At 37.0% G+C, this 14868-nt stretch overlaps 2 protein-coding genes across 3 annotated transcripts; both read left to right on the top strand.

Moving 5' to 3' along the window:
- Positions 1-1306: 1306 nt before the first annotated feature.
- On the top strand, positions 1307-11609 carry Atrx_0 (Transcriptional regulator ATRX). Of its 2 annotated transcripts, XM_011180455.3 has the most exons (6): positions 1307-2056; positions 3261-3726; positions 3786-5065; positions 6657-7781; positions 7857-8252; positions 8316-8981. In XM_011180455.3, exons 1-6 carry the CDS (start codon positions 1990-1992, stop codon positions 8462-8464), a joined length of 3483 nt encoding a protein of 1160 aa, XP_011178757.1. In that variant the 5' UTR covers positions 1307-1989; the 3' UTR covers positions 8465-8981. The 2 variants fall into 2 exon arrangements, with proteins under 2 accessions (XP_011178757.1, XP_011178755.2); XM_011180453.3 differs by lacking the exons at positions 6657-7781; positions 7857-8252; positions 8316-8981 and adding an exon at positions 9281-11609 and having other exon boundaries at positions 1331-2056.
- Positions 11610-12318: 709 nt separating this feature from the next.
- On the top strand, positions 12319-14646 carry LOC105209830 (DENN domain-containing protein 1B-like). The gene is made up of 7 exons (XM_011180452.3): positions 12319-12562; positions 12625-12804; positions 12860-13133; positions 13229-13282; positions 13357-13617; positions 13679-14387; positions 14458-14646. Exons 1-7 carry the CDS (start codon positions 12522-12524, stop codon positions 14526-14528), a joined length of 1590 nt encoding a protein of 529 aa, XP_011178754.2. The 5' UTR covers positions 12319-12521; the 3' UTR covers positions 14529-14646.
- The last annotated feature ends 222 nt before the right edge of the window (positions 14647-14868 follow it).

The following is a 14868-nucleotide window of genomic DNA, read 5'->3' as shown; positions in this document are numbered from 1 at the left end:
TTTTTCTTCTTTTTGTAGTAATTCATTCACAGTAGCATATACTCTAAAGGGGCTTATGATAATTGCCAACTGCTAGAAGGATTAAGAGTAAAAAAAACGGGTTAATTAGCTTATTAGCATTATAATAAAATATAATTATCATTAATAATTAAGAATTAATTGTGGCGAATGTAGCGCAGTTACAATAGACCTCAACTAAAATGTAGGTATTGACAAATTCACTAAACCCGATTATCGATACGTCTTCAAACATAAATTAACATTTACCTTATCAGTGGATGAACTGCGATATATATTATTTTATTTGAATAACTTGAAACACACACGTATCAAATTAACATAAACACTCATTCATTCACACCAATTTCTTTTCAACCAAGTCAACAATAGTCCCAATCAGGAGAGTCTGTTGGTATAGTGTATTTCGCCTCTATTGAAAAGTAGCGATAAAAAATGGGGGAAGAACAAAAGTCGGTACATTTCATAATAAAGTGAATTAAGTTGTTCTATGAATTTGTAATTCAACAAATATTTTAGTTAAGCTTTAATGAATAATATAAATTAATAGTTCAAAGTTTATGATACATTTTTTGTTCTTTTCAGGGATCAATAATTGAAAAGACCTTGAGATTAAGGTGTCTTATTTGAACTTGTTATTTTACGTTATCAAATAAAATCCGTGATGTACCTTGTCGCAAAATAGCCAGGCCCAGGTCAGGACCGAAACGGATACGGATGGAGTCTATCAAATCAGAAGCATTCCTAGCAAGCTATTTGGAAAATACCTTACGTTGTTTTGATAACAACAACAAGTTGACGTTAAGGATTTCACCGGAGTTATCTTCACACAATTTATTCGGAAATCCATATTATGAACATACGTGAGGCTTTGTAAGCCAACTATAACTCTCTAGGAAAAGAGGTTTGCTAAGGTTCCTTACCTTTAAGTATTCTTCATTTCGTTCATATACTTGGTTTGCGAACAATACTATAAAGATTATATACAAAGTCCTGTCAAAGTTGTCCAAGAGTTGACCCGTTATGACACGAGATAACTGATTATATACCAAGTTCTAACCGGACAAGATCTTGTAGAATAATAATTATTATTTAAACCACATATGTATATGTTAGTAGAATTGAAAACCAATAAATTCGGAAGCCTCTATTCGGATCCTCTCATATAGACATTCTTGTTTCCGTTCTTATCAATATGCCTCTATTCGTGGTTCAGAAATTGATTTTTTTTGCAATTATTAGTGGGTCCACTTTTCCTCTATATATACATTTTAATTTAATTCGTGCAGTTCTACTTTGCCGACTACCTACCTACCTTTGGTCCAATGGTGTGTATTAATATGGCGCGTAAAACGAAGTACACGAACGTTTCACGAATGCTTTCGGTACAATGACGTTTCGTATGCGCTCACTCGCTCGCACCAGGTTTTCTGACTTCTTCCAGCACATGACCGGTAATTTAAGCAACGAAGCGAATGCTGTCGAGCAAGTCAGCCGAACACAGCAATGAAAAAAATAGAAATATTTTGTACGACAAAGCAAAATTTCGTCGCCATATTGAATACGAAGTGAGTGGTATCAGGTTGTGTGGTGTAGAGAGAAAATTTTGCAGATTTTCAATAAAATTTTACATTTGCAATTTGCAATTAACAAACAAACAATTGAAGATAACACATTTGTGTACATGGTTGTGTGTGTGTGAATGTGTTTTTAAACACATTTGCTTTGTAAGCATAAAGCCTAGAATAGTGATAAAAATTGGTGTGATTGTTAAACAGCAGCGTTTCGTGCATATGTCGATCGGTGTGTGAGCAGCGTGTGCCTAAAGTGTGGTTTATTAAAAAAAGTGTTTGCCAAGAGTATTTTCTGCCTGGTCAATTGATTTAAGCAATTACCTTGTGTGCAGAGACTGCACATCAAAGGATTAGCGTAACTCTCTCCTAGAACATAACCTAGACGCGTGAAATCGAGATGGAGGCAAGTACCACCGCATCAACGACAACCCCGACGCAGGCATCTTCCAACAACGACAATGATGGTAAGTAGTGTTGCCAGAAATATCATTGCTGATATGTTAAATTGTCAGTGGTCCAAGAATGAGTAGCAAAGATTTATTTTATGTGTATAAAAAATTGCCGGTAATCTTTGTTATAAACCAGTGAAGAAGTGAACCAAGCATTTGACAACTAAAATACAAATTAAATCGTTTGAGTTAAGTGCTTCTAAGCTTTGAAAGCATACCTAAAAACTGTCTATATTTGTTATGCATAGTGTACTCATCATATTATTATGATCATTATCATTATCATTTAGTTTTGAGTTTAAATTTATATCATTTCATCTTTCTTTGGTTTACTTTTTTATTTAATATCACTGTTATTTAATAAAAAAATAATTAATATGTTAACACGTTTTAATTAAGTGGCAGCGTGGTCAGTGCCGATGTTTATATACTTCGGATGACCATGACCATACAGCAAACTTTTGAACCACTTTCATAGAGTTGTATTTCGGCTCCCAGCCACGAAGTATAAGCGCCATATTTTAATTTAGCAAAGACAGAAACCGAATGTTTTCATCAGTCCGTGGAAAAGTTTATTTACATTTGCAACAGATGGCGCTGTTAAAAAGTTTCTTGAGAATCTTCAGTGAATTTTTATAAATAAATAATCAGAATAGAATATGAAGTACCAACATATTCATATAAAATATTGATATAATTAGAAACGTAAATTTTTAATAGAATTATATAGCGCCAACATACTGATCTTGTTATTCCATCTACAGTGATGTGCAAAATAAAAGCACATTATCATATAAAAAACAATTAATAAAATTAGTAATACATCTATATACATATATGTAACTTAAATTCCCAACAAAAACCGATCATTCTTATATTTGTGTAAAGTTGTTTGTTTGCTGAATATTTGAATTATGAATATATGAGAAAATTTATAAAATGCACTAAAATTAACTTTCTCCAATTGTTTTTAAATAAAAGTATCCTAGTGCATTTATTTTGCTCAATAATGTACACCAAAGTTCATCATAGAATTATACATTATATTTATTTTTATTATAACTTACAATGTTAAGATTAAGAATACTTTTTCTGAAAACATCAAAGCACTAATTTGGACCATGACTATTGTGAATTGGATACAAATATAATAAAGAAGTATATGTAAATAAATTATGTTTATAACGCTAATAAACAATAATCTTTCTTCAATTTACAGAAAATGTCGAATTTGATCCCAGTTTATCCGAAGAAGAACGACGATTCTATCTCAGGGCTTATCCCACTGTTGATCTGGTGCGAGAGCGCAAAGTGCACTGCACAGTTTGTAAGTCTCATATCGGTACAGCACCGAGCCAAGAGGAGAATATCCGAATGCATCCGGTGCTGCGAGTAACACATTGTTTGAAATGCCACGATTTCTATAACAGCGGCGAATTCAGTAAAGGCGAGGATGGCTCAGAACTGTATTGTCGTTGGTGTGGTCAGGGTGGTGAAGTTTACTGTTGCTCCAGCTGTCCCTATGTATTCTGCAAATCATGTATTGTTAAGAACCTGTCACGCGGCGTGGTTGTAGATATTGAACAGAACGAAAATTGGAATTGCTTCAGCTGCGCACCGAAAATACTTTGGCCATTGCGTGCACAACATTGGGCGCTAATACGTTATATAGAGAAACAAAAGAAGTATGTTGTTTTGACATTTTTTTAAACTCGCATCAAATTTATAATCATTTATTTTTAAGGCATATAGAAGCAAATTACGCGAGTGATGCTGAGAAGAGGACGCAGCTGGCACTGGACCGTTCAACATGCTGCCGTCTTGCCAAAGCGAAATGCGGAAACATGTCCGATTCGATGGAAAGTCTCGATTCTGCAACATCTCGACGCAGTCAAAGCAGTTCTAGCGCAAAGAAGCAGGCGAAATCCCCAGGTAGCCATCCACAAGCACCCCCTGCCAAACGTATGAAAAATTCCAATGACGAAGTTGTTTGTACACCTGATTTGCTGAGCATGTTGGAGCCGGATTGTCAAATTACTGTGCAACAAAAGACACGGCCAGCACCCTCACCCATCACATCAACACCGAAAATTATATCCTTACAAACACATTCGTCAACTTCGAATAGTAGTGGTATAACACTAAAAGCGCACAATAACACTCCACCGCCATTAGTTTTACGTAACACCGGTATACCAATACGTCATCCCTCGCCGTCACCGATTGTACGACGTACAGTAATTGGTGCACGCAATGCGCCCACAACCGGCAATCACACGCCCGTTTACCACACTATCAATGGATATCGCATCGATCTGAATTCGGCAGCGCAACAAGAAACATTCCGTTTGCCCAATGGCAAACTGATACAGGTTAAACGGCAGGGCACAAATCAACCACAGGCTGGCACACCATCACCGAGTAGCGCTTGGATGCGACAGGCAAGCCCCATAACAGCTATACAACATGCAGCCAGCGGACGTCCTGTGCAAATAACGCCAGCTCGTACGCAATATTATCCAATATCGCAACAACACCAACAAAATTCAATGCAACAACCGCAAATTATACGTTATAGTAATACCACTGTGACGCCGGTTAGCGGTCAAAATGGTGCTATACGCGGCACACAAATACAATTGATCAACGGTGTGCCCGTGGCGCCAACAGCAACACCGACGACTGTTAATGCTGCCACAGCGGTGCGTACACCGGTCATGGTGCGTCACGTGTTCCCCGACACTGCCATCGGTCAGGCGCGTTCCCAGCTACAGGATCAGGTCTTCAATGCCATGGAGATTTGTCAGCATCTCACTGGTAAAGTGCAAACGCTTACCAACTCGAATGCTTACAAGCAGGCGCGTAATTATCTGGAAGTCAAGGAACTCTACATACATCTCTCATATCTGTTGACCTATGCGATTGGTCGTTTCAAGGGGTTGCAGGATAAATGTTTGGGCGATATGCGACAATTGGGTTTCGTTAATGACGCGGATAGCTTGGAAAACGGCCAATTGGCGGCAGGTATGTGGTCATGCAATATGCAATATATACTTGTACGTAGAAATATTATTTAGTGCTAAAGCATGTTGCTGAGAAATGTAGTATTAAGATTTTTTCGAAAAACCGAATATTGGAAAAATGTATTTGAAACTGAAAATTAATTTTGAAAATCGGATACTAAATTTCGAATCTCAAAGACTAATTTCGAAAGTCGAAAATGATTTACGAAAATCAAAAGGCTAATTTTGTAACTAAAAAAATATTTTGTTATTAGAAATTTTATAACCAGAGTTCGAAAATCTAAAAGTTATTTTCGAAAGTATAAAAAAATAATTTTGAATGTAAAAACTATTTTCGAAAGTAAGAAAATCTTTCGAAAGTAAAACAAATTTCGAAATTAAATAAACTATTTTCGAAAGTAAAATAATTATTTTTGAAAGTAAAAAACTTTTTTTTTGATAGTAAAGAAACTACTTTCGAAAGTCGAATACTTATATCCGGAGTTCGAAAATTAAAAAAATTATTTTTTAAAGTAAAAAATATTTTCGAAAGTGAAAAAAAAAGAATTCGAAAATCTAAATTACAATTTTCCATAATCGAAAACCGATGTTCGAAAACTCAAATAGAACTAAGTATATGTAGAAACTGAATGAAATAACTATTTTTTCGAAATAAAATCGAATTAAATCGCGTAAGGCTCATCACTTAATCATTGTCTTGAGTCATTTGTCGTGCACATGGACTGCGTTTGAAATGTTTAGTGTGGAAAAGGTGAAAATACAAAGCACAAAAGTTCGGTGCAATGCAAACAGAAATGTAAGTACGAAACAATAGCGGATGTTTGATGCGTTTCGAGTTCAATTTCATTGACTTTCAGCGATGCAACTCTACGGTATTCGCTAAAGTTTCAAACACATGAAGGGTTTTTACATGGACTAAATTTGCAATTAATTAAATATCAAATCACAAACAAATCAATGAAATGAAATATTTAAGGAAAAGGTATTCCATACTGGCTTTATACTGCCAGTTTTTGCTTTTTACGACGAAATATTATGAATTAACAATATACATAAATTTAGCTATTAGCTTTCGGTAACGCATCACAAATGAATTTGTAGAAAAAGTTGTGACCTCAAGCTTGCACGTCCAACAGTAAAAGTTTAAATTAGATTAAATTAATAATAGTTTAGCGCAACTCTATTAAGGAGTGGCAGTGCTTGAGATATAATAAAAATAGGTCCCTTGTATAGTTTAAGTTGTCACATTGTTGTTGTATTATTGTGTAATAGTAGAAAAATATTTTCGAAAGAGTGGTGTTGTGACTGGCTGGGCAACAGTTAATCAAGGAACCTATGATTTTCTACAAATTGTAATTACCACTTCTAAAGTCCAAGTCGAAGTGTTATTTGTATACAACAATATTAGAAAAAAAAAATCATAAACAAACTTTTCAAAATAGTTGAGCAAACTGAGAGTGGTCCATGTGTTGGCAAAATGTCTGAAGGCAATGAAATTCGCAACTCGATAGCATTTGTAGCAGCATCAAATACAAAATAAATTCTTTTCAACTACTCACATTAAAAATAAATTAAAAAAAATGATATTTCAGGCGTCGACTATGTGCGTTACGGCCAACTTGAAGATATAGATCTCTTCAACACCAGCGCGAACAGTTTCCACAATCAGGTGTATGAATATCGCAAGAGTTTGTATGCGAACATGGAGCATGGCGAAGGTGATGATAAGAAACCGCCACTCTCGCCGCTTATGCCGCTCGGGCAGCTCAAACGCGGTGCTGATGGTGAAGGGGGAGACGATGACGAAGACGAGGATTATGCTGAGAATGACGAGACAGGCGACAATGGTTGGCTGAAAAACACTATGGACGAGCCAACGGAGCCATCGTATTATGATGACGACAACGATATGACGGCCAATAATGAGGCCATGGATGCCACTGCTGTCGATGCTGATGGCGATGATGAGGAACACGATGCGGACGCTGCTGGCGCCGCTGATTTCGAACAATATGTGGCACAACAACAACAAACGCTACGCTACAGCAGCAAAGCACATTATGGCACTGAGCATTACATGAGCCACGAGGAGCAAACACATGCACGCGATCGCAAGCTGGCGCGGTTGATTGAGAAATACCCGGCCATTTGGTGCACACGCCATCCCGACTATGGTAATTTCGAGGTGACGCGCAAGTACTGGCGCATGGTGGCGACACACTTCAAACGCACCGAAAATATAAAGTTGCGCTGGAAGAACATACGCAAGCGTTATGTGCGCGTGGAGCGGCGCATACGCGACGGTAAACGCTTCAATGGTTATTTCGATAAGACTACGAATTTCCTGGCCAACCGCGATCTGCCCGAAGATCAGTGGGTCGAAGTGGATTGCGGCAGCGACGAGGAAGACACACAAAATGTTGCACGCAAAAAAACGGATGTCAACGAAAAGCGCACAGCAAAAGTGGATAAATCGCGTGAGTGGCATAATGATGATGGTGAGACGTATGCAGACGACTATTACGGTGCGTTGGATGACGTGAAAGCGTTGGAAGTGCGCGCTTTAGATTTGAAAATCATCAATTTCGTCAAATGTAATCCGGTGTTGTGGCGCAAATTGGGCAGCACACAACACATCACCGTCGATGTGCAGTCGCGCAAATCGCTCTGGATGCACTTGTGGAAGAGTCTGCGCTCTCAAAGTAGTATGCTAAATGGTTAGTGCGGCGCTAAAGTATCATTTATTATTATTTATTATTATTTTCATTGTGCTTTTATTGTTGTTGTTACAGATCTGAGCTGTGAGGATATTATGGATCGTTGGTCACATTTGTATGAGATGTACAAGTCGTTCCGCTTGAAAACGATCAAGTGCGAAAAGAAACGCGCCAATTTAGAGCTGAAATATTCCAAATATTTGGCCAAACTATCTTTCCTCTACAAAATTGTCGAAGAAGATTTACGTAATGAGCATTTAAATAATATCGACATTGATTTTACGCACGAAGAAACGCAGCACGACAGTCGCTTGCAGGACGAACCGGACGATAAGGAATTCTTGCTGCAGTTGGTGCGTGCAGTGCAACAGCATCCACTGTTGTGGGACAAGTTGAATGTCGATTACTATGATGGTGTGTTACGCGCCAAAATCTGGCTGAAAATTGCCGCAGCACTCAAGGATTTCAGACGTAAGAAATATCATGCAATATCACAAGTAATGTGGTAAATAAGTAATATTTTTGCTCTTTTAGGTAACGTGCTGACAATTAAAATGCGTTGGCAATTGGCTTTGTTTAGCTATCAACGTTATGTGCGTGAACGCAGAACATTCCCGGGGGATAAACCCTTGCCGAAATATTGCCGAAATCTACCATTGGATGAAATGTTTTTCCTCGATTAATTGACATAAAATGAATATGCGCTATAGATCTCTATTTAATACTAAATAATAACTTAATAAATTTGTCGTTAAGTCTTAGTATTTAAAGCTTTTATAATAATATATATAACACTAAAGTGAAAATAATTACCGTTTGGTTTGTTTTTGTATTAAGCTGGCATTTGCTGATATTACACAGTAATAACTTAGTTCACTTGAAATTATTATAGTATGTGCCATTACTGGTATAAAAGATGGTAATTTGTTTAAAAAAATAATTTTATAAAATATTTCACCGAAAATAAAAGCATCAACACATATACGAATAATGAAGGAAAACATTTTTGAAAAGTGTTTTTGTTAATTAAGTGCGGAAATAAGCGAAAATATAGTCATCATGTTATTAAAATTAAGCTATGCTACATTCTACTAAGCTGTTTATTTTTAAGTATTTTTTTATATTTTATTTTAATTTTCTTTATATTTTTTTAAATTTTTTTCTGGTATTTAAGTGTGAAAACATTATATTAAATTAACAAATGCATTCGATTTTTATATTTAAATGTGAAAATTTATTTATTAATACATAAATTAAATAATAATTAATGGAATTTTGAGCTACAAATTCAAATGTGACTTTTTATGCGAGGATAAGTTGTAATTTTTCTCTTAAAAAACATTTCAAATACATATATAAAGTGGGGTTATGGTTGGAAAAAGTTTTATAAATAACATTAATAAATATAAAATAAAATTATCTTTAGAAATTTGTTATTTCTATCATTTAATTGTTGCAATATTGCTTATTAATCTATTTTTCCCTTACTCACACAACAGACAAACAAGCCAGTGATGATGAGGACAACGAAATCGAGATTGTGGAACCTAAAACTGACACTATTACGCTCGACTCGGACAATGAAGACGAGGAGCCAGTCAAGCAAACGGACGCTGCGCCTAAAACACCACAGTTGATTACCATTATTAACACCACTGCCACCAATAGCAATGCTGCGTCAACACAACAGCCAAGTCAAATCAGCCCAGATGGTAACCGGCAAAAGCTGATATTAAAACAACAATTGACGCTTCCCAAAGGTACCACCATTGTGCCCACTGCACCAGTACCAAGCTTGACTAAGCTGCCGGCCGCTGCCAACAGCATAGCGATTACGCTTGAAAAGTCCAATGAGGGTAATAATATGGAGGAGGTGGATATGATGTCGGCGGCGAAAAAATTCCTCGTCAGTCTGCTGGAGGTGGATTCAGATGCTGGTGAGGGCAGTGGGTCCACAGATGGTGGTGATTCGGCGCAGCAGCTACAGCAACGCAAGCAGCCGCGCAAGAAGACTACCAGCAAGCCGAATCCGACACTATTGAAGCAGAAGGAGTTGCTTGAGCGCGAACGTTTGGAGGAGATGAAACGGAACGATTTGAAATTGAAAATGAAATGCGCCATAACATTGAAGAAGGCCGAAGAGGAATATCCATTCGCTAGAGATATGTTGCAACAGCATGAAATTGATGCAAAGACTGAAAAGCAAGCTAAAGAAGCGGAGCGTGCGGCAAGTGAAGAGCACCAAATGGAGGTGGATGGGAACGGCGATGAAGGCGATACAAAAGCAGCTAACAAGAGCAGTGAAACTGGCAATGAGAATGAGAATGATTCGGGAGATTTGGAAATACTCACGGTGAATTTGGAGAGTTCCATTGATGAGGATAAGGAGAGCGAATTGGTGTTGGTTGGTGAAAAGTCGCCGACAGAGCAAAGTGTAGAAGTTGAGGATAACGGTAATGGCGGAAAATATACGATTGTCATGGATGACGAGGATGAGGGCAAAGAGAAATCGCTGATTATCGAAGTTGAGGGCAATAGCAGCAATGAAAAGGAGTCAGTGAAAGTTGTGATCAACGACAACACGGCGCACAGCAATGACGACACCAACGAAAAGTGTATGAAAACGAAGGTGGAAACCGTAAGCGAGTGCGCTAAGCGTGTGATTGAGGGCTTGCAAGCTAGTGAAAAGCAGCAAGAGTTGGAGAAGAAAGAGCAACAACAACAACAAACTAAAGTGACACCCATAGACACGACCAGCAACACGTCTGCTGACGACATTATCGAGCCGATTGTAGTCGAAGAATCCGATGTTGCCGACTCGGAGGATTCGCCCATAAAGCAAAGCGGAAAAGTGTTGGAATTACCAAATGAGCACGCTGTTGCCGCAAAAAAATCGGCAGAAAGTGCGTCGGTCGATGATGGGTCAGCTGCTAAGCGAGAGGCGCCCACAAAGAGTGGTTTAGCAGCGTGTGCGATTAAGGCGGCGACCGAACGCGAAACGAATGCCGTCGAATTGAATGAGCCCGAAATCGACGTTGAAAAGGAAATCGAAATGTTACTTATGAAGAAAGCACAATTGCCCGAAGCTGAAACCAACAACGACACGAATGCCCTCAAACCTAGCACAGCTGGTACGCAAGCTGTTAAAGCGACAACAGCGAAAGCTGCTACACCCGAGCTGCTGGGCGAACTGGTCGATAACTTATTGGAGAATGCGAGCGCAGCGCTCACGTAAAATGGGTTTGCCAGTCATCTGCAATCGCTCGAGGCAATAGCAGTTGTTGTAGCTTTTTCCATTTACGTTTTCAATATTTGTACTTCTTAGCATTTAGCATATAGTCTCTGACGTTTCCAAGCTATGCAAAATTGCTTAAACTTAGTCTCTGTACGCCAGCGCGTATAGAATTTTAAGTTGTTATTACATTTGGATAATGCGTAGATTTACGGCATTAACTGTTAAATTTTTGTATTTATTTTCGATGTAAGAAATTCGTAAAACATCAATTATTTTTAATTTACAATCTCCTGTAAAATATGCGGAATTTTTTATGCTATAACTGAATGTACGTACTACTTCGAAAGCGTAAAGGTGAGTGAAAGTTCATGTGCATACGTACATACGTATTTACTATTGCAGAATACTTCGTAAAAATGCACATAAATAGTTTCGTAATGCTTCGCGTTAACAATGAAACTATTTAGAAACTATAAATATGCAATAATTTAATATTATATATTAATTTGAATTAATTATTCTGAGATTCGCATATGTATATTGTATATATAAAATCATTGCGCTGAAGTTAGAATTAAATAAACATCATTAAATGTTAATTTTATGTTTATAAATTGCTCTTTAAGTTTCTCTTTGAATAAAAAACGTAAAGATATATAATTAAAAATGAGTTTTATTAAGATACACACAATTTGACCCATATATTCGGCATAAAGTTCACTAGAATAACTAGAATCATCATATATAGTATATGACGGCTGAGGTAATTCCTGAACTGATTTCACTAATTTTCACCACCCAGGTACACTATATCCAAAACTATGCTAGAAGTTAGGTAATCCGAATATAAGGTATAAGGGAGCTAATGGAAGTTAGTTGTTGTAAAGAGGCACACTATTGGAAGAAAACTATTCCCTCTGACTTAAATAAAAATATATGTGAGATTTACCGAAATTTGCGGTAAAAAATTATTAAATGGCACTGAGCTCTTCATTCTCGATATCCGGAGCTTTGAAAAGTTATAGTCCGATTTCGACAATCTGTGATGCCACAGCTCAAATGCAGTATTTATGCAAAGTTTTATTGCGATATCTTCATTGGTTTCTAATGTATATATTGTAAAGTGATTCATGCTTCGAGAAAGCCATACTATTTGAAGGCAGCCAGCTCAGTATGTTGACGAACATTAAAATTAAAAGCGTAAAGTCAAAATAAAATGTACAATTTGTAAAAAAAATATGAAAACATTTCCCTGTGGACATATGTATGTATGAACACTGTTGATCACTTAATTTGTTGCAATTGACATTCTAATGCTAAAAGTCAGTATGAAGTTATAAACATTTTTTTTCTTCATAACAAAGATATAAAAATAAGTTTCATAAACTCTGCAAAATTTATGTATAAAAATCGAAATAAATTCAAAAGTGTGGTTATGATACAGGAGAGTAGCACAATCAACGAGATAGTTAAATTTTCTGGCTACAGCCTCGGACAATTGTGTTATGAGCAATAATTTAGCAGGCATTCCCGGCACACGAGTTCAGTAAGTGGACTTGACCGTGTTGAAATCACATTTGCAATCATAATTGTGTTTTTCTATAACAGCGTGGACGTAAACAGTCTTTTCGATGTCTACTGTGAGTTAAATTGTCCTGTGAATCGCACTGAAAATCATGCAAATCAAAATGTAAATTCCATAACGGAAAAGTTTCCCACAAATTTTCGTGATGATAACCTGTTGAAGATGCTGCAGTTGTTTGCGAGTACACCGTGCGAAAACGAAGGGTGATTAGTTGTTTTATGCAAATTATTGACTTAATATTGTTAAAATTATTTGCAGCGTTCCAGTGGGGATGTATTCATTCGTGTTGACTGCGGAAGACTCGCATTGGAGATTTTGCTTCTGTCGTTATGACCTCGATACAAATTCGATTATGATTATACTAACGCGCCTGCCGTGGCATGAGACCTTCTTCAATATGATGATAACGCTTGCAGAACTTAAGCAACGAAATGCAAATGATTTTCATGTATTTCTCTCGAATTGTTACAAGGCTGCGGTGCCGCCACGAGGCGAAGTTACGCTTGTAGCGGTTGGGGGCACGAGTCGTAAGGTGATTACTACAGAACAGTGGATAAGCGAAGCATTAATAAGACATTTATATTTGAATGCCTAATATTTATGACCTAATAATAACTATATTTACAGATGTTATCCTTTGAGCAACCATCCTTTTATAAATTGCCCTGTATTCCAGGCAATGTGAGTAAGCACACAATTTATCCAGTGGTTTCTTAAACAATAAGCTTTATTAATTCCACACTGTCCTGTTATAGCATAATTTGACTGTATTTTACAATTTTGCCACGCCTAAAGTTATGCTTGCTATAATTGCTTCGCTCATGCTTGAACGACGCGTCATTATCACATCCCAACAGCCGGATCGACATTCCGCCTGCGTCCAAGCCGCTAATGCACTACTCTATCCCATGGAATGGCAACACACTTACATACCCATATTACCGATGCAACTACGCGATTATCTTATGGGACCCATGCCATATCTAATTGGTGCACCGATATCGGTTTTAGACACGGTAATTATCACAATTCAAATGTTGTGTACATCCATTCCAGTGCATACTTTTTGTACAACAGGTTTGCAGAGGTGAACTTGGTGACGCGATCATATTCAATTGTGATGTTGGCACTTATGAAAGTTGTTATAATGATGTGCAGCAATTACCGCAGAGTATTGTTAAAGATATGCAAGATGAATTTAGACATTCAAAGCAGCACAATGGTGAACTCATCTCATATGTATTTCTATTGATGATGGTGCGTTTGGTTGGCAAATACCGTGATGGCATTAAATTTGAATCGGATCCATTTTTTTGTGAGAATGCATTTTTGTCCAAATGTCCTCAAACGAAACACAAATTTTTGCGTCAATTTTTGTCCACATCTATGTGTGTTCACTTCTTACGTACACGCTTGAGTATGCTAAAGCATGGACCGATGTTGTGGGATCGATTTGAAATGGAAAGCGCTATGCATACGCAACCGAAGAAGAATGGTTGCTGTGGTGGTGCCAAGAAGAAAAAATTCAAAGAAACAGATGAGATCTATGAACCGCTCAATAGTTTTCAAAATCAATTATTTAAATCTTTGGAAATAACTGAAACTATTAAAATGCAATTGGAAGATTTGCGAAAATCTCAGCAGTATAAAGACGCAAAAACACACGCAGATATGAAGGAACTATTCGGTAGTCTTCGTTATACCCTGTCATATGCAACATCAGCATACAATAGTTTGGAGGCACAAAATGTCGAAGAGATGAAAAATCTGGGATATACTGAAATAAGTAATAACATTTACTCCGTATAACCTTTTGTATACAGAAAAGTAAAATATTTATGTTTATAAAATTTTAGATGCGAGTACGTTTAAAAACGATTCGGTGCAAGAAAAAGGAGGAAGTTCTAAACCACGTTATAATGGGTGACCTCTACGTCACCATATTTATCTAACTCGCCACAATATTGCTTGCTTCGATTTTGCGAATGGAATGTCATATCATATTAGAATTGTGCAATAAATGTATTGATACGTGAAAAGACTAATTATTTACTTTTTTTATTTAAACACTTTCGAATTTATTCGTATAATTTCTAATTTTGTATCACTTTTTCTAACTATACTTTTTACTTAAAAACTTGCTGCTTTATCCGTTTCCGCTACTTTATTCCGACCAACTGTCATTTACAAGCAAAGTAGGGAATTTTAAATTTCCCTGCTTTCCTGACTAGACTACCCCGAGTAGTGGCAACACTGCTCAGTTTTGA

The sequence above is a fragment of the Zeugodacus cucurbitae genome, chromosome 6 (genome assembly GCF_028554725.1).
Source record: "Zeugodacus cucurbitae isolate PBARC_wt_2022May chromosome 6, idZeuCucr1.2, whole genome shotgun sequence".
Taxonomy (NCBI): domain Eukaryota; kingdom Metazoa; phylum Arthropoda; class Insecta; order Diptera; family Tephritidae; genus Zeugodacus; species Zeugodacus cucurbitae.
Note: the sequence above shows the minus strand (reverse complement) of the source record. Positions and strands in the feature narration are given on the sequence as shown.